The 26,571-nt window shown below is 36.3% G+C and overlaps 1 protein-coding gene across 4 annotated transcripts in view; it reads right to left on the bottom strand.

Moving 5' to 3' along the window:
* Window positions 1–26,571, bottom strand: part of LOC150086761 (synaptophysin-like) — a 103,172-nt gene that overhangs the window by 39,814 nt on the left and 36,787 nt on the right. For 3 of the 4 annotated variants that reach the window (XM_090372742.1, XM_090372738.1, XM_090372739.1), the window contains exons 2-3: window positions 20,347–20,431; window positions 8,762–8,877 (exon numbers count right to left, since the gene is read on the bottom strand). In XM_090372742.1, coding sequence (XP_090228868.1) covers window positions 8,762–8,877; window positions 20,347–20,406 — 176 coding nt within the window. In that variant the 5' untranslated portion in view covers window positions 20,407–20,431. The remainder of the gene's footprint in view (window positions 1–8,761; window positions 8,878–20,346; window positions 20,432–26,571) is intronic. The other variant, XM_090372740.1, reaches the window with a different exon arrangement.

The raw sequence follows: 26,571 nt of genomic DNA, 5'->3' as shown, positions 1-26,571 counted from the left end.
CATAGCATAACTGGTGCAGAGTGTTATTACTATGCACCAGATATTTGTTTAGTGAAGTATTTTTAATAATACTGAATCTGAACAAAAATTATATCTCAGACCAGAGAAGCAAAACAAAGGGTTCAAGCTAGTGGCAGTGCTGTGGCTCTGGGGAGAACTGAAAGTGGAAGGGGCTGTCCTCCAAATCATGGTCTTATGAAATAGATAGCTTGTTTGATGTTCGCAGAGCTATTCAGGAATGGGACATATTATATATAGGCCCATATATACATGATATATGGGCCAAGAGGGATGTCTTTTTGTGTGCTAAATGTAAGAATTATGAGGATATTAGGTGCCAACTCAGCATTGTTATGGGCCTTTATGACAGCTTGAAGGACAGGGTAGATGACCTCAAAGGTATTAAATTGGAGGCCCCATCAGGCTCTCAGCTACCCAAATCAATGTCAGAGCTTCCACTTGATCAGGCAACTCAGCAGCAACTACCAAGGCAGAATGCACTGCCACAAGGGCTAGTTGTTGTCAGTGACTATTGTCAGGAAAATATGTTTTGTAAAAAGGACAGGTGGAATAAGACCAGGGCATGGCTGCCAGGGGCAAAAGTTGATGACTTATAGCAGATATCATATTTTAAGGGCACAAAAGGTGATATTGCTGTACACATTGGGAATAATGACATTAACAGTAGATATGCAGCCTTACTTAACAAGTACAGGGCAATGTTAAAAAAAGTCATGGGTTAGGGTTAAATTTGAAAGTGTCTGCAATTCTGCCCAGACATGATAGGAGTGAGTATATGATGAGTGCCATGTCAATCAATTCGGCTGTGGAGAGATTGTGCAAGGCTCATGAGATAGAATTTTTCTCAGCGTGGTCTGTGCTTGTTAAAAGGAGAAACTGCTTCTACAGAGATGGGATAGACTTAAATAGAAAGCATGCAAGAATATTTGTAGATGCTATCAAGGCAGTGTTAATTGAGTTGGAAAACTGCTAGCTTGGGGAGGGGGGTGCACTAGGAGTATAGTAAATAAATTTTAAGAATTTAAGTGGTGGTCAAGACGTCAAATGCAGGCATCGTTGGGATTTTAGAGAAGTGGTGTTATTCAGACGTTAGGGATGCAGAATGTGAATATGGGGGAGTACAATGTATACAGAAAGGACAAGTGTCAATTGTGTACTCGTGGCAGACCCAGGGTTCCCCCCCCCAATTCGCCACTGAGCCACCTGTTGCAACTTGTGCTCAGCTGGTCATGTGTACGTAGTGTCATGCACGTAGTGTCAGGTGCATGAAAGTTGTGTATGTGTGTTGTGTGACCGACGTCTGGCATCTTAGCAGGCAGAGAGCAGCTAACACCAGGTCGGTTGCTCTCTGCCTCCTGTCCTTTGCCATGTGGAGGCGTGCCAGTTATACTGTACATCTGTCTGGAACATTTGGGAGAAAGTCCCAAGTGGCCCAGTTGTGGAAAAGGAGAGGGAAAATAGTGGGTGAAGATGGGAGGACTGAGGGTAGAAAGATGTGGATGAGAAGAAGAGGCATTCACATAGAGGGTGAAGTAAGAAGAGTTAGAAAAGTAAGGGAAGAAAAGGGGGCAGTGTGATCCCACCCAGGTATCAGCTGGGGTCAGCTGTATCCTACCCCTACAGATGCGGGGATCAGCAAGTTTAAGCTGCTTTTTTTTGCTGTTTGTGCAGCTACTGCCAGCCTGAGCCAGGGTCAGCATCTTAACCAGAAGGGGGTTAGCAATGAGTGTATCCCACCTTGTGTCAAGGCCAGCATGATCCCACCCTGGATGTAGTCCAGGGTCAGCAGCAAAGACCCACCCTTGTTTGACCTAGGGTCAGCATTCTAGTTCAATAGTCAAGTTTAGGTGGCTGTCATATAGGTGGTTTGACACATCAAGTGGTTTCTCTTCGTTGGAGGTTCTTCTGTGGGCCAGTTTCATGTAGGTGGGTAATCACAGGTGGTATCTCTTCTATAGTGGTTGTTCCTTGGCTGGGTCAGGTCATTCTTGTTATTGAATGCCTTCTATTTCAAGCAAGTCGGGTTATCAAGGTTGTTTATCATCAAGTCGGGTTATCAATGCTGAAGTAGGTAAGCTCTTCTTTTGAAGATCCTTGTTGCATAGGTTACAAAAGCTTTGTAAGTCTGCTGGTTGGATTTAAGTAAAGGCTCTTGGTCTGATTGCAAGAGCCTTTACTTATATCTCTTACTGATAACCCGACTTGATGATAAACAACCTTGATAAAACATTCCATTTTTTTCCCATTTATTAATATACACAGTTTACATACATTCACATATATATGTGTGTGTGTGTTTATATATATATATATATATATATATAAAACTTACATAGATTTATATACAATTATATATACATTTCCATCATCCAAGGCTTATGTGATGTGTGTGTGTGTGTGTGTGTGTGTGTGTGTGTGTGTGTGTGTGTGTGTGTGTGTGTGTGTACAAGTGTCATGGTAGCTCCAAGGCAGTAGCCCATCTCCACTTTTGTTCTCTGTGTTGGTGTAGAAACTCTAGGCCAATTCGCTACCAGGGAGCAGCAAACATCTGGACAGCTGCCACCTGGTGCCCATCCCCAGGCAAGATGAAACTGTCCTGGGTTTACTGTCCTGTATGTGCTTATGTGCACAAAATCCCACACCCACTTGAAACAGCAAGATAATCTGACTTGATGAAACAGAAAGATAACTCAACTTGATGAAACAGAAGGCATTCAATAAAAAGAATGACCTGACCCAGCCAAGGAACAATCACTAAAGAAGAGATATCACCTGTGACTACCCACCTACATGAAGCCAACCTACAGCAGAACCTCTAACGAGGCAGTGCATCCAGTTGATATGGGTGGCCAATGCAATGTTGAATCAGTTTGGTGTAACATGAGCAGGAAAGCAAAAATGAGAGTAACGAACAGCTGTACATAGAAAAAGAGTAGGCCAGTAAATCAGAATGTCTTATAATGGTCGATTTTAACTTTCCAGATATGTTGACCAACCAACTCGTGGGTTGGTTGGTTGGTCTCTCACTCACACACACACACACACACACACACACACACACACACTAGCAAGACATATGTGGATCTATTGGATGACTGTTTTCTATAGCAGCATGTTAGAGAGGCAACTAGTGGGAGTAATACTCTTGATCTGATTATCAGCAGTGATCCTTCATGCATTAAGAATATGCAGCTAAAAGAACCACTAGGTGGCAGTAATCAATATACTAATTTGGAATTTACTTAAAGATGTAATTACCATCAAGGGTAAAGGGAGGGATTTTTGCTTTCGTAAAGGTGATTATTAAACAAAGTTTTTAAACGGTACAGTTTTTAAATTCCATACAGTGGACCAACTGATGATGTTTACCATCAGAAAATTGTAAATGGAAAGCATTCAAAGAATTAATCAAAGAGGCTACTAGGCTTTTCATAACAACTAAGAAATGCCCTTCAGGGTATGGGCCTAAATGGATGTCAGATGAACTGATGAAACTCATGGCATTGAAGAAAAATGCACGGAATGCATATAAATTATCGGGCAACACAAAAACCTATGGTAGATATCAGCTAGTCAATAATCAAGCCACAAAGGTCAGACAAGTGAAGGCAGATTACGAGAAACCTTTGGTAAAGGATACAAAGAAAAACAGCAAAAACTTTACTATCATAAACACTAGAAGGAAGGGGATGAATCAAATTGGTGCCCTTGATATCGACTGTTGATGATCCTGCTCAGGTTGCTAACAAACCGAATGAGTATTTTGCATCTACATTTACACATGAGGAATTCTTTAGGGAAGTAGATGCCAGAAGTTTATCAAGCTCTAACAGGGAGCTAAATGATTTTAACCCAGAGGAAAGTGGAAGAGAAATTGTTCAAGTTAAATATAAGAAAGGCACCTGGGGTGGATGGAATCTATCCAGTTAAATTAAGGGAAGCAGCAAAGGAAGTAAGCCCCATAATTATGAGAGCATCCTTGGATTCAGGGTAGGTTCCCACAGACTGGAGATGTATATATGTATTCCCAATTCACAAAGGAATCAAAGGGTGACAAGTAATTACAGACCTGTTTGGTTAAATTGTGTTCCAGGGAAAATAATGGAGTCACTGTTAAAGAATTAGTGCAGGATAACCTAGATAAGGCTGCAATTATACTTCAAACACAGCACAGGTTTGTTAAAGGAAATCTTGTTTGACCAATTAGATTGGTTACTATGATATGGTAACAAAGAAACTGAATGCAGAAAATAATTTTGATATCTTACACAGTGGATTCCAGTTATTTGGGCCACCGGCTAATTGGGGCAAATCTTAAAAAACAGAACCCAATCGAGAAAATAGCCAGGGTTTACTTCACTTAATTGGGACAACATGCCATTTTATCGGGGCAGGAGACCGCAGCACTAGAGATTATCCTACGATTGTCTGCGACCATACCACGTGGTTCAGTCGGATTTCTGGAGGTCACAACCATAAAACAATTAGCAGTCACCTGTTTATTGGGCTTTTCTGTTATAAATGGATAGTAAACTCGATCTTATTGAATTTGTGATAATACCAACAGCTGGAATTCTGTGGGTTATTATGGTGAAATTTGTTTACACTTCCATGGAATCATCAATCATAAAAAAAATTAATTTTCAGAATCTTCTCTTCATTCCTATTTTTAAAGCTTCATAACTTGTTACTCTGTTCTCACTTGCACGTATCGTGTTACTTGCAATTTGTGTGTGTCATGTTCTTTCTAATTGTTTGCTTATCTTTTTACTGTTTTAAATTTTAACCCCCACCCACAAATGTCAGCGAACAGAAATGTCAACTAGTTAGTAGTACATATTACAGTAAGTATTAATTATTGCGATTATCACGTATATTCTTCCGATTTTCACGTATCATTTAATTTTTTAATTGGTAAGGTAATAAAGGGTAAATTTGTGCTTAATATACCTTTACTTTTATGGCCTGTGGATAATATTCCTCCTATTTTTGCTAATTAGAATCGCTGTTTAATAGAATTAAAATTCAATTCACAAATGTGATCACAATGACAAGCACTTACTACACATCGTATAGTGAATGGTACTTTACTATGATGAGTCCATCGTAATGTGATTTGATTGTACAGTGAATCAATTGTAAAGTGCCCCGCTTTACAATTGGCCCACTGCATTTTGTCCATTGTATTTTTAACTATTTACGTGAAACTTCGGATAATTGGGGCAGCTGCTTAATCAGGCCAAAATGCAGTAGTCCCGATGTGTCCCAAATAACCAGAATCGACTGTACTTGGATTTCAGGAAAGCTTTTGATACTGCTGCACATAATACTTCTATACAAATTGGAGAAGTGTGCCATTAAGGGCAAGTTGCTGCTATGGATAAAGGGATGACTGAGTGGGAGAGGACAGAGTGGTAATCAATGAACATTGCTCTTCATTGATTACCACTGGAGTCCCTCAAGGTTTAGCACTGGGTTCACTGTTGTTCTCTATATTTATCAATGATATTGATGAAGGCATATCAGGCTTAATGTCCAAGTTTACAGATGATACAAAGGTTGGTAGGGTGTTCAATGACAGTAATGACAGCATTGCTATTGCAATGGGATCTAGAAAAGTTGGGAAGATAGGCTGAGAAATGGCAACTGATGTTTAACACTGATAAATGCAAAGTACTGCGTATGGGTAGCAGTAACCCCACAGTAATGTACCAGTTGTGTGGTACTATATTCTCTGAGCAATGCAGACAGGTTGTTGTTTGGTTTTTAGGAGCATTAGCAATTAAGGCCATATTGCTCCAGGGATATGCGGCGGTCATTCCCTGACCTTTCTGCATCCTCCATATTTGGTGGCTCACGGGCTCGAACCAACCCCGGTCTAATCAAGACGCATGTGCTACGCACTGCTGCTCCTGCCCACCTGGCTATGTAGGCGGCATGCAGACAGGCTGCTAGGACAGCTCATGGGGTCTTGCCAATGATATACAGGAATTTTGCTAGCAACGATAAGGAGGTGATTATTCCACTGTATAAGGCTACATCTTGATTACTGCATACAGGTCTGGAGGCATCATTTTAGGAAGGATGTGGGGTTGCTGGAACAAGTACAGAGAAGGGCAACAAGATTGGTGAGCGGAAGAAAGGGTGCTCTTATCACGAAAGGCTTCAGTTCGGCAAATTGCAGTGTCTGGAGACTGGGTACCTGCGAGGTGATCTGACTGTGGTATTTAAGGCTTTGAATGGCTTGAGCAAGCTTAATGCTGACGGGATTCTTTCTCTTGCTCAAACCACACACATGGGGGGGGCGCCACAAATTCAAATTAAGGAAGAACGGTTACAGAATAAATGTGCGGAAGTTTGCCTTTGGCCAACGGGTGGTTGATTGTTGGAACAAACTTCCATCTGTTGTGGAATTTAATAGTTTAAATAAATTCAAAAGAGAACAAGACAAACTATTGGAGGGAACGAATAGATGAAATGGGAAGTGTCATCGGTTTGGTGATGCTGTATAAGCTTGCTTTCTTGCATTTACCAATGCTAACGTTCCCCAGAGTTTTTTTGTGCGTATTTTGCTGCTGTACATTCTGAATTTCACCATGGTTTAGATAATGGTGGAAACTAGGTGGATGTTTTTGTAATTGCAATTGCAGCTGAATGGACAATACTTTCTGTGATGTACATGACTGCATCATTAATAAGCTCCTGACTGTAGTGATGTTAAAATTTGCCAGATGTCGAAAGGCATTCCAGTCAACCTGATCAATATTCTACCACTGTAACCTAAAAGGAAGACATTGTCTCCCACTATTTAAGCAGGTTATCACATGGAAGTGATCACTTCCATATGGGTTTTCCTCCACCTTCTAGGTAAGTAAAGGGAGGAGAGAATGGGATACAGTTAGAAAGATCAATGGAAGAGTATGTACATTTGGCATGTGGAACATTTTTGTTCTCACATTTAGAACAGAGAGGTCATTACCAATGATCATATGCTGTTATGTTGATTAAAATCCTGAAGAATTAAGAAAGGGGAGGCAGCTGCATAACAAAGGACATCAGTTCCAGGTGGCAAATAAATAGGCCAAACTGTTAATAAAAACCCAACTGTAAAGCAAATTGCTATAGCCTCTATGCTGGTTGTAAGTTGCAAAAGCTGAAATGGGATCTGGATGTCCATGAGGGTAGTGACTCCTCCAGGAACAGGGCCATCCATAATTCTCTTCTTACAAATAATCGCGACATTATGCACGATGGAATCATTCAACAGGTTGGTTCATGCTTTTGTAGAAGTGCCTTGATGTCTCCTGCATTTCAGCTCAATCCACGGCAATTCCACTGTAGGAATTTAGCCATTTCTTGGGTTAGGGGGATCCATCAGTTGGCTTCCAAAGTGCTAGAGACTTAATTTTTTCAGTCATGGATTTAGCTTCTTTGGGAACATATGGATGCTGTCCTGTGTCCATTTCTTCCCCCACAAAGAAGTCTAGACTGTTTTTTCAGATACCTCCTTGCTTTCGACTTCCATGTCTTATACTACCATTTGTGGTTGAATTTTCTGTGTTGTCACTTTACCGCTCTATTTTTGTAATGCTGGAGCACAAGGAGGTACCAATATGGGAGTGGCAGCTGATTGAGTTTTCTTTGCAGTTTTTCCAAACTCAGTAAATAGCAGGTGATGGGTGTAAACGACTCTCATGGTGGCATAGTCATTTCAGTTTAGTCCCAATAGGACATTTCTTGGCAGTCTTTTCAGCGTATGTTGCCTTATTACTATTTACAATTATTTTTTTTAAGAGATCTGTTTGCAAAAAATTAGGTTATTTTAAATTTGTTGAGTGATGTAACACTGCTGTGACAGCCATTCATATAAGCTGGCACGGTGCATTAGAAACAACTTTACATCATGAAATGTATAGATTTTGCATAAATCAGTACTATGTAATTGAACAGAAAAAAACAAATAAATAAACAAAGCAAAGAACTTTAAAATGTAATTTATTACATTTCATAATGATGTGTAATTTACTGCAGCAACATGAGACGTATTAATTAGCTATCATTAATTTTAAAGGAAAGTGTGAAATGCTTTTTGGACAGTTCAAGAGCTATCCACCTAAAGCCAGATCTGTATTAAGTCTTTTATTTGGTTGGATTTAGTTGGCATGATACATTGGCATCTGCCACTTGTTTGGGCAGAACTGGGTTCAATTTCTGCCAATGGCTGGGGATTTCCTGAAGTCCTCTTCAATCGAGGCCATAGTTAGCCAATTTGAGGTGGAGGGAACAGAGTTCCTCCATAACTTATTCCAGGTTTTTCAGCATGCACAATATGCAATCACACTTCTGCAAACATAATACACATGGTTATGAGCATACTTTTGGAGGCCATAACTAACAATAATAATAAATTTATGTTTCAATATTTTAAAGTTGTCATAAGGGGAAGCAACATTCTTGACTTGTTTATAACTAGGAACCTTTAAAGTTTCCATTAGTAGGCAATAATTATAGTCTACTAACACATTCACTGCTAATGTTGTCATATGACAGCCTGAAGTTTAATCCTGCCACAACAAAGGCTCCAGTTGGTGCTTTTTTTGCATAATTGCTCTTTAACACCCTGCCCAAACACAGTCAGGCATATAGACATTTATATAACAGAATTAAAATTTAAAAAGAGCCTGATTATTGATTTATTAAATTTACTAGACGTTTCTATAAAAAGGAATACATCACTTACTTAAAGGGATACGCATATTTATACTGTACATCTATTTTCACCGACTGACATTTTACTTCGAAAGTCGAAGCTGCCTCAAAACCTGCTGTTGTTGCAAATGCAAAGATAGACATTACCTGAAAGAGTTTAAAACTATCTATATAAGATCAAAAGAAATCTTATTAAACATAAAAATATAGCAAAGAATATTTAGTACTGAATTAAATGAAAAATTATTTAGACAACCAACCCTGTATGTTAATTTTCACAGAAAATATATCAAAATCATGATATATTTTCTGTGAATAATCATGATATATTTTCTTTGCCATTTAATTCAAATAACTTATAAGAAAAAACTAATTTTAATCTGTGTAAAACTTTCCTAACAAATACTGGATTCAAATAAAAATTCATCTCCAGTTTCACTTTTTTAAATTTGTATACAGTAACTGTTCAGTTATTCATCCTTCCAACAAGTTTCAAGTTCATGGAACTAGCAAAATTTCGAGAAGACTTAAAAAACAAAACTGTAGTTAAATTTTTTTAGTGACTGAAAATTTATTCTGGTTTATATTAAACAGTTGTTATATTTTATTACACTCACTCAGTTCATCTAAAGCAGTGCAATAGCATAGCAACTTGCTATGAAGGTGAAGGATGTTCTTTGCAAGTTTAAAAAAGTTTTCTTTTTTAAACTTGCAAGGTATAAAAAAAGAAAACTTTTTCTTTTCTACTACAGAATTAACTTGCAAGGTATAAAAAAAGAAAACTTTTTCTTTTCTACTACAGAATTCCTCAACTTATGAATGGAGTGTTCCACAAGTTTATTTTTTCAATTCAGAATGCATTCGTTCAAAATGCAGAGATGTTTTCCCAGTACAAACAGGATCAATAAATGTTCAGTTCTCACTCAACTTGATGACAATACATTTTACCAATAGCCACAACCTGGTATGGAAATTAATTTGTTTTTATCATAGTGTTATCAAATGCCGCAAAGATTTCACATGTGGTCACTTCCACTCCTTCCAGAATAAGTAAAGGAAAATGCACTTAATGATTAGATGTTTTTGGAGTTTTTGACATCAACTACTTTGATCACACTTGAGCAATTATGGTATGCTTGTTTACATGGTCTTTACTGTATATTATCTGTGTACAGACAATATATAATAAAGACCATGTAAACAAGCATGTAAATTGCACTGTGAACATAAGAGTTCACAGTCCAATTTGCATTTCTGGGATAAAACCTGAAATAACTTGTGGGGAAACTATTCTCTCTGTAAGAAATCAGCTAACTATAGGCTCAACCAAAGAGGCCTTTAAAAAATCCTCCATCTTTGAATGAGTGAGCCTAATGGACACATGATGAGCTAAGCTGCAGCATATCCCCAATTTGACTGTTGGTCCATTTACCCTGAAAATAAATCTCTGCCTGCAGACAGCAACTTATATATGACAGTAAAAGTCTAGTTTGAATGATTTGAATCTAATACCCATAATTTCTGCCAAATAACACCACCCAAACACTGAATAACAGTACGATTCTAATCCCGTTTGGAGGCAGTAAAATCTTATGATATGCTATAATTTGTCCTTCTACAGGTCATGCAGTTGATCACTTACCTCAAACATGACTTCAGTCCTTCCCACACCACAAATATCCTGTGGGTGGAGCAGCATAAGAGCATACTGTAACATCCCATATGGCATGGAATGATGCAATATGTTCTTATGTTGCATTCTGATTAGTTTCTATTGAACCCACCTTAATTCAAGTTGACCTAAAAATAAGACAAAGTTGTCTATATTCTATTAGCAAAAAAAAAAAAAGTTTTAAAAATAAATACCAAAAACTGCTATATTAACAGTTTTGTTAGAATGCTACAATATTTCTTAATTGGACTAGTTGCAATTGAACAGAGTTTCACAATGGCAGCTATTGAATATATTTCATTTTTTCCCACATTCTAACAGCTACTTAATGCTGTAAGTGTAATAATCTTAATAAATAATATTATTATAATAATGGTCTTTTTACTTTAGAAGACTTATTATTATTAGTAGTAGTGGCAAATGATGCAAGAAAACCAGCTTATATAGTATCAGCCAAAAAAAAAAAAAAGAGACCAACATTTTCCATATCTAGTTTTTCCTTGAATGTATTCAAACTATCCATCTCCACTATACCAAATGGAAGTTTGTTTCAACAATCAACCACCCTCGGGCTAAAAGCAAATTTCCACACATCCAATCTGCAACCATTCTTCCTCAATTTGAATTTATGCCCCCTCGTGTGTCTTGTCTGAGTAAGATGAAGATTTCATCAGCACTCATGCTTGCTCAATCCATTTAAGGCCTGAAACACCTCAATCAGATCTTCTCATAGGTACCTAGTCTCCAGATGCTGCAATTTGCAAAAACTGAAGCTCTTTCCTGTTAAGAGCACTCTTTCTCCCCTCAACAATCTCCATTTTATTTAGTTTGCTAACCTAATTTGCATGTAGTTTTCCATTTTAGTCAAGCTGTTATTGACTATTAATCCAACATTTAGCAGAAATTTGCACTTTCAATCTAAGTAACTTGATATCACCGATTAAACTAGTTACTGCTTTATGCATGCAGTTCTTTCACCAAAGTGAATTCTCGACAAATTCTGTACAATTGCTAGTTAGAAAAACCTTTGATTTCTTGATGTTAGTTCGTGAGTTGGGTGCAATTTTCACACAAAAATCTACTAGAAAGTCCAGCTTTATAGCATCAACTGAATATTTCTTCAAATAACCTCAGAAATATCCCAGCCCATTCAATTATCTCAAACTAACCTGGTTTTAAATTTCTACTGCTACTATGTCATATAAAAGATGCTTTTTATTTTTATTTATTATTATTATTTTTTAAATTGCAAATGATTTCAAACCCTCCTGTATACCCCTTTGCCCACCAATATTCTGTAACTAGTTATACAGTATTTTCTGTTTTCTTTTAAATATACTATGAATTACAACAGATTAATTTTTTGTTTGGCATTTATCATAGGGGAAAACTTTTCCCCTGTGATAAATGCCAGAATTAGCCTAAAAGGTTTAGAATGGTTAGAAAGAGTGGTAGAACTTCGTATGCCAATCTGGAAAAACAGTGTCTCAGGAAATATCTCTGCAATGAAAAATAATGATAAATAATATTATTTAATATAAAATAATATAACAATTATATTTTATATTATAAAATTATAATATAAAATAATAAAAATAATGAAACAAATAATAATAACAAATAATTGTGGCAAAAGGATGGTGAATTCCCAGATTTGAGTTACCACTGTATCATCCACCAACAAGTGTTAGCCAACAAAAGATTAAATTCTAAGTGTTATGGACATAGCTTTCAAAATCGTGAATTCCATCAGGTGACAATCTCTTCAAAGGAGACTGTTCAAAATGCAACTCAATGAAAATGAACTGGATCTGATATTACACACAAATGTGAGGTGGTTGAGTCGGAGTAAGTTTCTACAGAGATTTCGAAATTTGCTGAAATTTTAATTTCAGCAAATTTCGAAATTTTAAAAAATTGTTAATCAAAGGGAGATGATTATCAGCAACTACAAGATACAGAGTGGTTGTGTGGCTTTTTTGGCAGATTTTACCAGTAAATTAAGTGATCTGAATTTGGAATTACAAGGAAAAAATAAAAATGTGGGTGGCATGATTATTAGTATTTCTGCATACAAATATCAATTTTTGGCAATGGCTAAGGATCTCAAAAAAAAAAAAAAATTCCATCATTTTGCAAATATGCAAGTTCATTTGCAAAAATATCCTGTTTTTGAATTTAATAGTAAGAAATACGTTTCTAAAATTGAGGAAGCTGTGGATGACTGAAACAATTGAAGACATTGTTCAATATATTTCTTATCCATTTAATGTTGACTTAGATATGAAACAAATTGAAGGGGAAAAAAAAAAAAAAAAGCTGAGATTTTTTACATGGAGAAAATATTAGTTGAAAATGAAATTATTACATTGCGAAACGATATCTTCCTAAAAGCAAGATCATCAGAAAAAGAACTGGAAATATGTTTGCCGAGAAAAGCACCCAAATGTAAAAAAATGTAGTGAACTTTTAAATTCCTGTTTTGGTTCCATATATCTGTGTGAATGTCTTTTCTTATTTGGAAAAAAAAAAAAAAAAAAAAAAAAAAAAAAAGACGGAGAATCACTCTATTCTTAAGGACTTGCATACAGAAGGTTCTTTACAGTTCGCCTTATCACAGTATATCCCGGTTTTGAAAGCTTAGCAGATGACATGAAGACACAAACTTCACATAAATTAAAAATTTAAATATGTATGAATTTAAAATGAGAATTCTGAATTTTATTTAAATTTAAAGACGTTTTTCAATATGTGTTGATTAACTTTTTAACCATGTGCAATGAAATTCTTGAGATGGTAGATCGCAGCACATTTTGAAGAAAAAAAGTAGATCTCATCACAAATTAAGTTGGCCACCCCTGCTCTATATTTTAATTTTCATAGCTAATACAGATAATTTCTTTCACATGTAATTATATCGTCTGCCTAATTTTTGATACGCTAAACTTGTTTGGATTCTGTATACATTATGCAAGTCTTTCATTCTTATAGCTGTGCTGAGGCAAGCTCATCTAGTGTGTTACTGGAATAGTGCACTTATAATAAATAACTTATCTATTATATGTTAATATGCCAGCTTGACCTTTACTCTATAGTATAATGCTAGCTATTTGATCACTGTTATAAGCAATAAACAGACTAAGACCACTATGCAACTTGTGTATCATGGTCATAACTGTAGTTTATAATCTTATTATATGTGTTCTAAACAGGACCATGCAGAGCCATTTTACTACCTGAGGCAAGAATGAAAAATTGTGCCCTCCCCTAAAATATTTAAAAAAATAATAATAATTAATTAAAAAATATGACTTATTTAAAATACATTTCTGGTACATGTTTTAATAAAAATAAAAGGATGACAAAAAAAAATAAATAAATAAATAACTTTATTCTCATAAACAGTATTTATTATAAATATATAACAGATTTATTTATGCATCATCCATTTCAAAAATTATTTAATCTTTCTTTTGGCACCCCTTTCAAGCTTTTAACCTGAGGCAAGAGCCTTGTTCGCCTTGCCCTTGGCATGGCTCTGGTTCTAAAGGTGAATTTTGTTCAGTAAGGTGAAAAATTAGTTTTCTACAGGAATTAACTAGGCTGCTACCACCCGAAAAACCCTTGAAAATATCCCCTCAGTTACTAATAATTCAAATCTGCCAACAAGCAGATATATACATTGTTACATATCTAAACAAAGTGTCAACTTATGTTGTAATCAATATTGCTTTTAATAAATCTCTGAAATTTGTTTGAAGGGTGCAGGCAGCATATGGAAATTCCTGTTTCCAAATTAGAAGAATATCATCATTTCACCTTTAAGGAAACTGTGATGTTTTTAAACCAGCCTTTTGTAATATGAAAACATAGAGAAAACAAAGTGTGGATTTAGACACCCTCTGATATATAACTGTTCATAATAAAGATATGTTTTAATAGTGTTGTACATTCTAAAAAAGCCAGAAACTGAAAATGCTCCAAGAAGATTTTTTACAGATAACTCTCACTAGTTATATTTGCAGACCATCTTTAAACATTTATCAACTAAGAAACAGAAGCTTTCCTAAATGGAATGCACTGAAAAAAGGTTTGCAACTGGAATAATAAGTGTAATTTTTGATTAAAAAGGGAGACTGGTTAACTGTTTAGAACAAGATACCTGGAGTACTGTTTAAACAAGTCAGGTAATGTATACACTGAATTACACTTCAGGCCCATTTAAATTTTTATCCCCCACCCAAAAATTAGTCTTTTTTTAGGGTACCTTTATTTACTTATTTTTATAATAGTAGTCTAAAATAAATGTGTTATATTTTTTGTTGAATGGAACAGTAACCCTAGAAATGTTTTAAAAATATTTCTAATAAAACAATAATTATATAACAAAATAAATGAGTTATGTATAAAAATTGTCAGACTTCTATTTGTCACTTTTTTCTTTATCTTTCATTTTTTTTTTTTTTAATGATAACCCCTGTAAAAGATCCTAGAGTGCTTTGGTACCATGTATTGGGTTGAAGGTTGAGAAGAGGAAAGATACTGTTGACATTAAATTTGAATTTCTGCAGATTGTAATTTTCAGGAAATATGTATGAAATTTTCTTACTAAGAACAATACTAGATGGGCAAAATGAGGAAGAGAAAAGTTAGTTCTCAGAGTTTGGAGTTGACAGGTTTAGACTGGTTAGAAAGAGAGTGGTAGAACTGCATATGTCAATCTGGAAAAACAGTGTCGCAGGAAATACAGTATCTATAGAAAGGGAATGCAGCAGAAACTGATTGTCTACAACAGAGAGTGGAGAGAGTTTAATATTGGCACTGATGAACCTGATTGGCCTTCTTTGAATAAAAGTTTTGGTGACACCACCAAAGATATAGGAACAATAAACCATGATAAGCAAATTTGAGATTTATACAGTCACTGCTCAGAAGAAAACAAATGCTGTGAAAGAGAACCCAGTGTATTTTTATTTATTTATTATTATTATTATTTTTTATGCAGACAGAGCAATATTTGTAATGTGCTTGTGCAGAGTAAGGTTTCTCAACCTGGAAGGTGAAACGCACTAAAATCAATGGCAATGAATGATTGGAAATCTATTAATACATGGATTTCCAAGGTGCTGGGGATTTCATGATTCCAAAGTTTAATTACCACAGCAAGCATAATTGCCAGTAAACAATAATTGTTGACTTCTAAAACTGCTGAAATAAAAGTTGTACTATATTTTTAGGAAGGTAGTAAGAGTTTCAGCCATTAGCATTTAACCAACAATTAAGTACGAGAGATATTTGTCAGATTCCCACCAACCTCTACAATTATTAAAGTAAAAAATTATATAATTGATACAAAAATAACTATTCTTTTAAAAATATGTCAGATTAAATTTACAATATATAACTGCACACTAATTAGAATATATCAAAAAATTACCAAAAATTGTCCCAAAAAAAAAATAAAAAAAATTGTGAATTTTTTTGGGATAATTCTTTAGTGCAAGTACACTTAAACAGGTCTTTTTTTCTTATTTTACTTTTGGACCAATTCAACTTGAACTGAAGATCTCAGAACACATCAGCAACTTCCAGAAGTGAAGACAAGAAAGTTATTTTGTGGTGCAAGTCAGTAAATGAATTTGATGAAATTAAAGTACTGGTCTAATCATCAAATACAGACATTAAGGCAATATCAGAGACATGATGTCACTCAGATAAGGATCCAAAATTTGAAAATAGAGAGTACAATGTGCCCAGAAAAAGACAGGGGAGGGGGAGAGAGAGAGAGAGAGAGAGAGAGAGAGAGAGAGAGAGAGAGAGAGAGAGAGAGAGAGATGTTATGCTCTTAATTAAGAAATGCACAAAACCTCAAGTGGTGCATCCAGTGAATACAAGTGGCCAATGCAATGTTGCGTCAGTTTGGCCTGACATAAGTGCTAGGGGGAAAAAAAAAAGAGTAGGAGTGTGTTATAGGCCTAAACTGTGATGAGTATAATGAACAACTGTAAGGTCATATAGAGTGGGACAGTAAATCAGAATTTCTTATAATGGGGTACTTTAACTTTAGAGACATTGACAGGACCTTGAGTTGGTCACTTTCACAGCAGCAAGACTTTTGTAGACTTATTGCATGACTGTTTTCTACATTAGCATGTTCGAAAGTTGAGAGAAAGCACTACTCTTAATCTGATTATCAATAGCAACCCTTCACATTAAGAATCTTCAGGTAAAAGACTCACCAGATGGCAGTGATTACAGTGTTTGGTGTGGGATTTACTTAAAGATGTAACTACACTTTTGTAAAGGTCACAGACAGTTTTTAAATTCTATGCAGTGGGAACATCTGATGAAGTTATCTACAGCAAATTCTAAATGGGAAGCATTCGGGGATGTAATCATAGAAGCTACTAGGCTTTTCATACCAACTAAGCGATACTATTCAAGGCTTAGACCAAAATGGATGTAAGATGAACTAATGAGATTCATGGCAAAGAAGAAAAATGTATGGATGCATATAAATTATCAGGTGATACAGGTGCCTATAGTAGGTATAAACTAGTCTACAATCAAGTCACAAAAGAATTTAGGCTAGCTAAGCAGATCATGAGAAGTCTCTGGCAAAGACTGAAAGAAAAAGACAGATCACATTGGCCCACTACATATGAATGGTATAGTAACTACTGATGAATCTGCTCAGATTTCTGAAAAAATTAATAGATTTTGCATATACATTAATTTTATTTTAATACATAAATTTATTTTACCAGAAGTAAAATAAATTCTAACAGAGCTGAATGATTTTGTGATAACTGAAGAAACATGGGAGAGAAATTGAAACTAAAAGTAAATAAGGCACCCGGGGTAGATGGGATCTATCCAATTATATTAAGAGAAATAATAAAAGAGGTAAGCAAACCTTTAGCCATAATTATGAGAGAATCCTTGGATTCATTGGAGGTCACTGTGGTCTGGATATGTATGAATGTATTCTCAATAACAACAGGCACAGGATGCAAAAAATAATTCTGACATCATATACTTAGATTCAGAAAAGCTTTTGATACTGTTCCATATAAAAGACTGCTGTGGATAAAGGGATGGCTGAAGTGTAGAAGATAAGAGTGGTTATCAATTGGCACAATTCTTCTTGGGCCAATGTTAAAAGAAGTAACTTTATCAAAGTGTGTAGGAAATGATATAAACATACACTGCTTGTTCTAATAGTCCATCAGAGCACTTTGGCTAGGGGTTAACAATAAATATGGGAAAATCCTGTAAAAAAAAACACTTGCTAAGAAATCTACATAAATAAAATTAAATTATAAGTAAAAATACAATTAAATTAACTTATAAAAAGGTGGACATTACAGTACAGCTGTCAAAGCATACACATCCAAATATTTACAGGAAAACAGTAAGATGTGCCTGAATTAATCAGGTAAGTAGTGCTTTCAAATCAGGCTCAGATCCGGGAAGGATCTCAGCTGAGGATATGGGTTACTGGGCCATCGCGGAAGACTGGTGGTCTTGGCCAACTCACGGAGTATTTTCTATCTGAGCAGATTTCTTCAGATTGACATCCAGATCCTGGGCATGAGAAAGCATCTACTGTAGAAGAAATTGGTTTGATAGATGGTGTGCATGGAAAGGAAACAACTGCAGCAGAGCTGACCAAAGATGAGACACTGGGATCTTCCAGGAACAGGTATCCCACAAGTGGGGGGGGGAGAGAAAAGTCAAGGCCAGCCAGAGGTTAACTGTTATCAGGAGTCACCTACTCTTCAATAAGCCATGGGAGCCTCAGAATATTAACAACATTGTCCATAGCTGTGTTACAGAGCTGGAGTGGTAGCTTGAGCCCATAGAAAGCCAATTTGAAGGGCCAATACTCAAATGCATACACTAGTTTGATGATGGAAGGGATTGCCAATGCTCATATTTCTGCTGAATACAATAATGGGGAGTAGACAATGGTTTGAATTTACCTGACCATGACAGATCTGTTATTACATGATGCAAATGCTGTTAACACAGCTACCTTGAGCAGTTCTTGCGAGCAACATGTCTACATGATGACTGAAATGAAATTCTGGATTAGCCACAACCCCTATATTGGTGTGGCTTTGAAAAATGGGATGGGGCTCCTTCCAAGATAGGCTGGATGATTGTTGAGAGTGCTGTTTTAGTGAGAAGATCACAGTTTCTGACTTCTGTGGATTGATGTGTAGGCCAGAATTCTTGAGTTAGGTGGACATTGACAAGAGGAAGCACTGGGTACTTGCACAACTTTTTTTGGGTGCCTTGACCGGTGTGAGAATGTTTAAATCATTGGTGTATGCCAAGGTCACTAGCAGTGCAATGAGAAGGCCAGATAGTACAGCTCCTTGTGGAACTCCAGCTGGGATCACTTTGAAGTACTGGCTATTATCCATGCAGAGTTTAACCATGAGATTATGAAGTATGGATGGGAAAGCAAACGTGTCGCCACCAATCTGGTGGTGGTTCTTGGACAGCTTGAGTAGGGAAGGAATATTTTCAACATCGATTGCAGATTCAATATTATTAGTGGAGTCTCCCAGGTTTCAGTGTTGGGCCCATTATTGCTTTCAATATTTATTAATGATACTGATGAAGGCATTGATATCAGGCTGGATGTCTAAGTTTGCAAATGATATAAAGGTTTTCTGGTTAATAACCACCCTTTCTCAGTAATCAACTTCTTGCTGAATTCCACTGAAATCAACAAGATCTAGGAAAATCAGGCAGATGGGTTGAAAAGTGGCAATTGCAGTTTAAAATTGACAAATGCAAACTAATGTATATGGGTAGCAGTAACCACAGAATAACATACCAGTTAGGTGGAATTTTGCTAGCAGGGTAAAGGAGGTGATTGTCCCTCTGTATAAGGCAATGGTCAGACCACACCTTGAGTACTGCGTACAGGTCTGGAGGCCTCATTTTAGGAAGGATATAGATTTGCTTGAGCGTGTATGTAGATTTGCTTGAGCGTGTACAGAGAAGGGCAACAAGATTGGTGAGGGGAATGAAGGGATCCTCTTACCAAGAGAGGCTTAAGTTCTGCCAATTGCAGTGGCTGGAGACTAGGCACCTGCGTGGTGATCTGATTGAGGTGTATAAGGCTTTGAATGGGTTGAGCATGCTGAATTCTGATGGGATACTTCCACTTGTTCAGATTACAAACCTAAGGGGGCATAAATTCAAATTAAGAAAAGACAGATGTAGAATAGATGTGCGGAAATTTGCCTTTAGCCAGCGGGTGGTTAATTGCTGGAACAAACTTCCATCTGTTGTTGTGGAAGTTGATAGGTTAATTAAATTTAAGGAGGAACTGGACAGGCATTTGGAGGGAATGGTGTGATTTTTTTGGCTGATGCTGCATAAGCTCATACACTTGCTTTCTTGCATCACATGCCACTACTACTACAACATTCGCCGACCGGGCTAGCCGTGTGGGTAAAGTGCCTGCCTAGCAACCCAAAGGTCGCAGGTTCGAATCCCACCTCGGGCTTGGATCAAAGTACTGCAAAAACCTTGGAAGGTGCATTATGGCCACAGAAGCCAATGCGCCAACAACCACCAAAAAAAAAAAAAAAAAACCTACAACATTCAAGGTGATAGAAAACAACTGTACAATTACCTAGGGGTAACTGTACAGACCAACATTTCTCTGATCAGTGCAGACAGGCTGCTAGAACAGCCCATGGGGTTTTGTCAATGATATACAATGGGGCTTTGTCAATGATATTCTGATAATAGGAATAGAGTTGTCTTGAGTTTGCATAAAGGGGAGGAATAAAAAAAAAAAAAAAAAAAAAGTCTGAATATTAATCAAGCAAACTAAATATATGTACACACTTTGTATGTTCAAAATTGAATTAAGATTAGCACATAAAGCAAATATTAAAAGAGAAAATCAAGCTTACCAACTGTATTATACGGATGAATCCTCGAGGCTCTATCAATACACGAAAGTTAACATCCATCTTGTCTTGTTTGAAATCTCTATTACTTTAAAAAATAAAGAATGTGATTTATTTCATTAACAATTTATTTCTTTTAATATTACAGATGCATTAACTGATGCATTTATTAATATTATTAGCATTTATTAATATTACAGATGCAAGAACCTTCAGCAATAATTCAGCAAACTAAAATTTAAAGATAAACCATACATGTTATGTTATATAAAAAGAATTTCAAATACAGCTCTTCTATCAGAGCAAACAATTGATGTACTTAGGTTGCAAAAGTTTTTTCATGAAAATTAAGTAACTTTCCCTGGATCCTATGAAGTTTCAGGATTAAATTTCATAATGATAATTCATTTCATACTGATCAAATCAGACTTCAGTGTGGTCTAGCTATGGTTGCCAAATGCTTATTAGTTATTCATTCTAATGTAAATGTATATTACCAAGGTAATATACTTTTATGTTAAAAATATCAGTTGCTACCATGTTGGAGATATTTTCACTTCAAATAATTAGCGCTTAAATTGACAAGGGAAAAGAAAAAAATTCAAATTATCAATACACCCCAGATATTATGGATCCCATATTCAAATATAAAACAAATTAAAAATGAACAGTCAGAGAGTATACCATCTTTTTTTTTTTTTTTTTTTTTATGAAAACCCCAAACACGAAAGGTATCAAAACCTATAGTACTTAGTACCGCGCATGGGTTGAAGGAGAAGTATGGGGGAAGGGGGGTGCTGGAAACTTTGCTCTAGAGACTAAACATGGGTTTCACCACTTCAAGCCTCCAATAAGAAAAGTGGTGGTATTTCACCAGTTGATGAAAGCCATCTACCATCTGGTTCAAAATAAAAAATAAATACATATATATATAATGAGAGAGAGAGAGAGAATAGTTAGAAATACTGTGAAATATGAAAAGCAGAGTTATTAACCTATATATATATATATTAATCAGTAAATATATTTATACCATTAAATAAACAAATACACAATATATACTTTAATGTAATCTTAAAATTTTGGGACCCACCCCAAATGAACTTGTAATTTTTCTCCCTGTAAATTGCTTCATAAGAATGGATCAGTATATGTTTCCCCAAACATCAGTATTGTTTGTTGTTATTTGGTTTTTAGGAGCATTAGCAACTAAGGCCATATTGCTCCGGGATATGCGGTGGTCATTCCCTGACCTTTCCGCATCCTCTGTATTTGGTGGTGACGGGCTCGAACCCCGGTCTAATCAAGAAGCGTGTGCTACGCACTGCTGCTCCTTCCCACCTGGCTACGGAGGCGCCGCATCAGTATTATGGAAATGATTGATGACAAATAAAATGGAAATATTTTTATCTGAATTAAATGCATGAAGGGCCGAGAAAATTGAGAATTAATGAGGTTTGAATATGGTAAATATTATGGTTGAATATGGTAGATATTAAGGTTTGAAAAATACTGGATTTAGAAATAGGGAAGTTACAAATGGTGTGAATTAAATAGCAGTTAAATGGAGACAAGAATAACAAGTAATACAAAAAGTGTGTACTGAGAGTGAACAAAACAGTGGCCTGTACGAGGAGTGGTCATTTGAAAATGGGCAAGAAAAGGGTTACTAGGATCAAACAATGGGACTGCAATTACAGGTAATTAAGAACGCTTTGATCTGTGCTACTTTTTGATGAATACAGGAAGTTGACAGGACAGTCTGGCATTCATGTCAAAGAAACAGAGCCACTATGGCAGATTTTAGGTAAGTTGGCAATATTTAGCAAGGAAAGTGTAAACACAAAAATAGGTTGGTAGACACGAAGGTGGTTTAATGTGGGGGGGTGCAAAATAAATGAAGTAAACAAGAAAATTGCAAGAGTGGGGTTTGGTTTGTTCACGAGGGAGATAGTTGTGGCAAGTTTTTTTTTTTTTTTTAAGGAAAGAGTAAGAAATTAGTATAGTATTGGGATTGGTTGACTCCTGTGGGAAGTGTTCCAAACTTCTGAGGAAAAAGGGTTTGGATGAGGAGTGGGAGTTGAAGTTGAGTTTTTTGGAATTCGTGGAAGTGAGATGAAGAAAAAGGAAAAAAAAAAGTAGTGATGCGGAGAGGAGGTGAGAACATGATAAGTTCGGGATTTGGAAATAGTGAGATATGAGAGAAAAGAAAAAAAAAAAAAAAAAGAATGATTATGATTATGAAAAGAATGTGAAGAGTTGGTTTTTTTTTGAGAAGTGCAGACAAGTGGGAAACATATTCTGAAGTATAAAGTAAAGGTACAGTTGGCCACTTATTGGATGGTCGGCATGTCTAGCAACATAGGCGCCTCCGTAGCCAGGTGGGAAGGAGCAGCAGTGCGTAGCACACGCTTCTTGATTAGACCGGGGTTCGAGCCCGTCACCACCAAATAAGGAGGGTGCGGAAAGGTCAGGGAATGACCACCGCATATCCCGGAGCAATATGGCCTTAGTTGCTACTGCTCCTAAAAACCAAACAACAACAACAACTAGCAACATAACCACATGCTGTTACGTTATATTTGTATTTCTGAAGAAATTTCAAGTAGGAATCTACATATGTGTCTAGATCTGGCTTGTTGGGAATGAATGAGCCAGGCATGCAAGTGTGTGGAAAGAGAGAGTCCAGTTGTTGGGTGATCAGCATGTCTAGCAACGTAATTGCATGCTGTATTCCTGAAGTATAATCACATAGGAAGCTACACTTGCATCTAGGTTACAGTCCTGTCAAGAGTTAGCCAGGTATGCAGATATGTGAGCCAAAAAATCTACGGGAGAAGAAGTGTCTAGTCCATGAGCCCCCGAAGAAGAGATCAACTGCCAGAAAGATTTGAAATAGATGTGAGAAGCCTGTCTGCCATGGAGGAAAACCAGGGTGCAAAGGAATTAGAAGTAATGGCCGATTTCGGAACTCAAGTCTGTTCCAGCTTTTATTGAACCCCAAACTCATAGACTCATAAGCTAAACTCTGTGAGAAATTGTTTGAGTTTCTTTCAAAGGAAAGCATTTTGCAATATATAATTAAGTTAAGTTGGGTTAGATTATATATATGAGTTAATGACCATGAAATGTTGTAAGGGTACTAAGGGGGTAAAGAAGGAAAAAAAAGTATATAAGGGAATTAATAATACAATAAATCATAGGAGTTGTAGGAAGAGAACGTGATAACCTATATTATTATTCTACACAGTGTGTTAATAGATGATAATATTAAAGATAAGATTCTAGGTAAAGAGTTAATGTGTGAAAAATAAAAAAAATATATTTTATTGAGAAACCTTGAGAGAAAAGGGGAACCCTGCCCTGCATCAAGAAAAGGAAAGTAAGAAAAATGCTTGTGGGTAAGATTTGTAGTAAGTGATTGATTGATAGTTGATTTGATATACAGGTAAATTGATATATAGGTGAAAATAGTAATTGATATGATAGGTGATTTGGCAGATGGGTGATTTGATATAAATAAGTGATTGATAATAAGTACTACTGAAGTAAGTGAAGAAAATAGTAACTGATTTGATAGACATTGGTGAGTTGCAGTAAATAAGAGACAACTCATGTAAAGTGAAATGTGTAAACCTGTAAAGAAAGAGAAGTTCCCTTTTCTAAGCAATAGTTGGAATTTAATTGTGTGAGAGGATTACCAATAAGGAAAAAGGAAACATAGAGCTGTGTTACCAACGTAAATTATGCATACATATGAGAATAGTTGATGTGGGTGAGATGGCGATTTTTTTGTATCATAGTTCCTATATATGTAAATTTAAATTTGTGTGTGTGTGTGTGTATATATATATATATATATATATATATATATATATTATTTTTTTTTTTTTTAGGAGCATTAGCAACTAAGGCCATATTGCTCTGGGGATATGAGGTGGTCATTCCCTGACCTTTCCACATCCTCCGTATTTGGTGGTCACGGGCTCGAACCCCGGTCTAATCAAGAAGCGTGTGTTACGCATTGCTGCTCCTGCTCACCTGGCTACGGAGGCGCCATATATATATATATATATACACACACACACACACAGGGTGATTCACTACCAGTGCGACAAACTTGCAGGAGGTGTAGGGGGCACAAAGACGAATTGGAATCACATAGCATTACAGGGTCCGAAATGCCTTCGTCATGCAGTAGAGGACATTGAACGGGAGGTCGCGTGAACAGCGATCCGGCTGGAAGTCCGCATTTGCGAACCGGTTCCCGAGGCAGTGGGATGGATGAGTATTCAAACGTTGAACTGGCCGACATGCACCTCGCATATGGAGCTGCGGACTGTAATGGGTGCACCGCTCTGCACTTGTACCAGGAATGTTTCCCGCACAGGCGTGCTCCTCATCATACAATTTTCGCACGTGTGCACAGAAGGTTACGTGAGACTGGTTGCTTCACGAGCAGTACCATGAATCAAGAGCGAATGACGAGAACGCCAGACAATGAGGAGAATGTCCTACGTCTTGCAGAAGGCAGTACAAGTACTCGAGCGATAGGCCAACAATTGGGTATTTCCCAATCCACTGTATGGAGGATACTGTCAACAAATCAAATGAGTTCATACCATCTGCAATGCATCCAATCATTGGATGCCTGTGGATTATCCACTCCGGAGGACTTTTGCTACTTGGTTTCTTCAACAGAAACGGTTCGCAAATGCTGACTTCCAGCGGGATCGCTGTTCACGCGACCTCCCGTTCAACATCCTCTACCGCATGACGAAGGCATTTCGGACCCTGCAATGCTATGTGATTCCGATTCGTCTTTGTGCCCCCTACACCTCCTGCAAGTTTGTCGCACTGGTAGTGAATCACCCTGTGTGTGTGTGTATATATATATATATATATATATATGTAAAATTTTGTTTTATATGTCTCATAAAAATTTGTTATTTTTGTAAATTTTGTTATATAATGCTTATTAAAAATTTTATGTGAATTTTGTGTCATCTTCATGCTCTGCTAACCACCACTTTACACACCCTAGAATTTGGAATTTTCTGAAAATTGCAGTCAGAGTTGCAGTTTGTGTCCACCCTTTACTTCAGTAGAGTGGAAGTCAACAACAACAAATATTTTAAAGTAAAGTAAATAAAATAAATAGAATAATGAGCAACCACAATTCCTTGGCTTAGAATTTAAAAATGAGATTCAACAACTTTTACAATTATACTAAATATATAACTATCTTTGAAAACCTTTTTTCCATTGAAATTACTGAAGCTTTATAAAAGAAAATAACTTTAATTGTAGTATGACTCAATTTTGTAGAGTAATTTTTACCAGGAAGCTTAAATTACTTTTTATGCTTCTCTACCAGAATCCCTGAGTTACATAAGTTAGCTAAATTAATTATAGTATTAATAATAAAGTTTACAGAATTTTTATTGTTGTGTTCTGCTTTGTGTTAGCTATGGCAGAGATATCTGAATGCTCCATTTCTCGTAGCTTATGTTTTCCAGTACTGGCCCATCTGCCTAAAAGGTTGAGCGCCCCTAGTCTATGTTCTTTGTGAATGGAATTCACGAAGCTGCTAGAATTAACCACAGCAGTTTACAATTAAGACCATCACTGCCAGCTGTCAATTGAAATGTATCATAGCTGGTATACTGAAAATTCAACATCTGTTTGTATGGTTACTGTTATATTTTTAGGTGGTTTCATATATGCACGAAATGCATATTGTCTTCACCAAGTCCATCTGTCTGCTTGTATGTAATATCTCTAATCCTAGTGGAAGCATTTACATGAAATTTTATATTTAGATTTTTTTTAGGAAGATTTGGCAAGCCATCCCAAATTTCAACAGTTGGGCAAATAGAAATCAAACAAATACACAGAACAACAATGAAAATTTTGTAAAGAAGCAGGGTACTATGAAAAATTTTTCAACAAAAATATGATGGATTTAGTGTTGATTTCAAATGTGTTTCTTCCTAGCACATTCATAAGAATGAACTGAGGGTGAAAAGAATGAATTTAGGAAGTCATTTTAGTTTTTAATTAAATTTTTGTAGTTGGAATGCTGGCTAAGTTCTGGAGTCAGGAGTTTTCTAGATTTCGCTGAAATTATTAGTTTTCAGCAGTTTCTAGACTACTTTTATACTCATCTGCTGATAGATATACATAAAGTAAAACTCCCAGAGGAGTCATTTAGTCAGAATTATAAGT

The sequence above is a fragment of the Mastigoproctus giganteus genome, chromosome 4, assembly GCF_048544385.1.
Source record: "Mastigoproctus giganteus isolate SK-2022 chromosome 4, ASM4854438v1, whole genome shotgun sequence".
In the NCBI taxonomy this organism is placed as follows: Eukaryota; Metazoa; Arthropoda; class Arachnida; order Uropygi; family Thelyphonidae; genus Mastigoproctus; species Mastigoproctus giganteus.
Note: the sequence above shows the minus strand (reverse complement) of the source record. Positions and strands in the feature narration are given on the sequence as shown.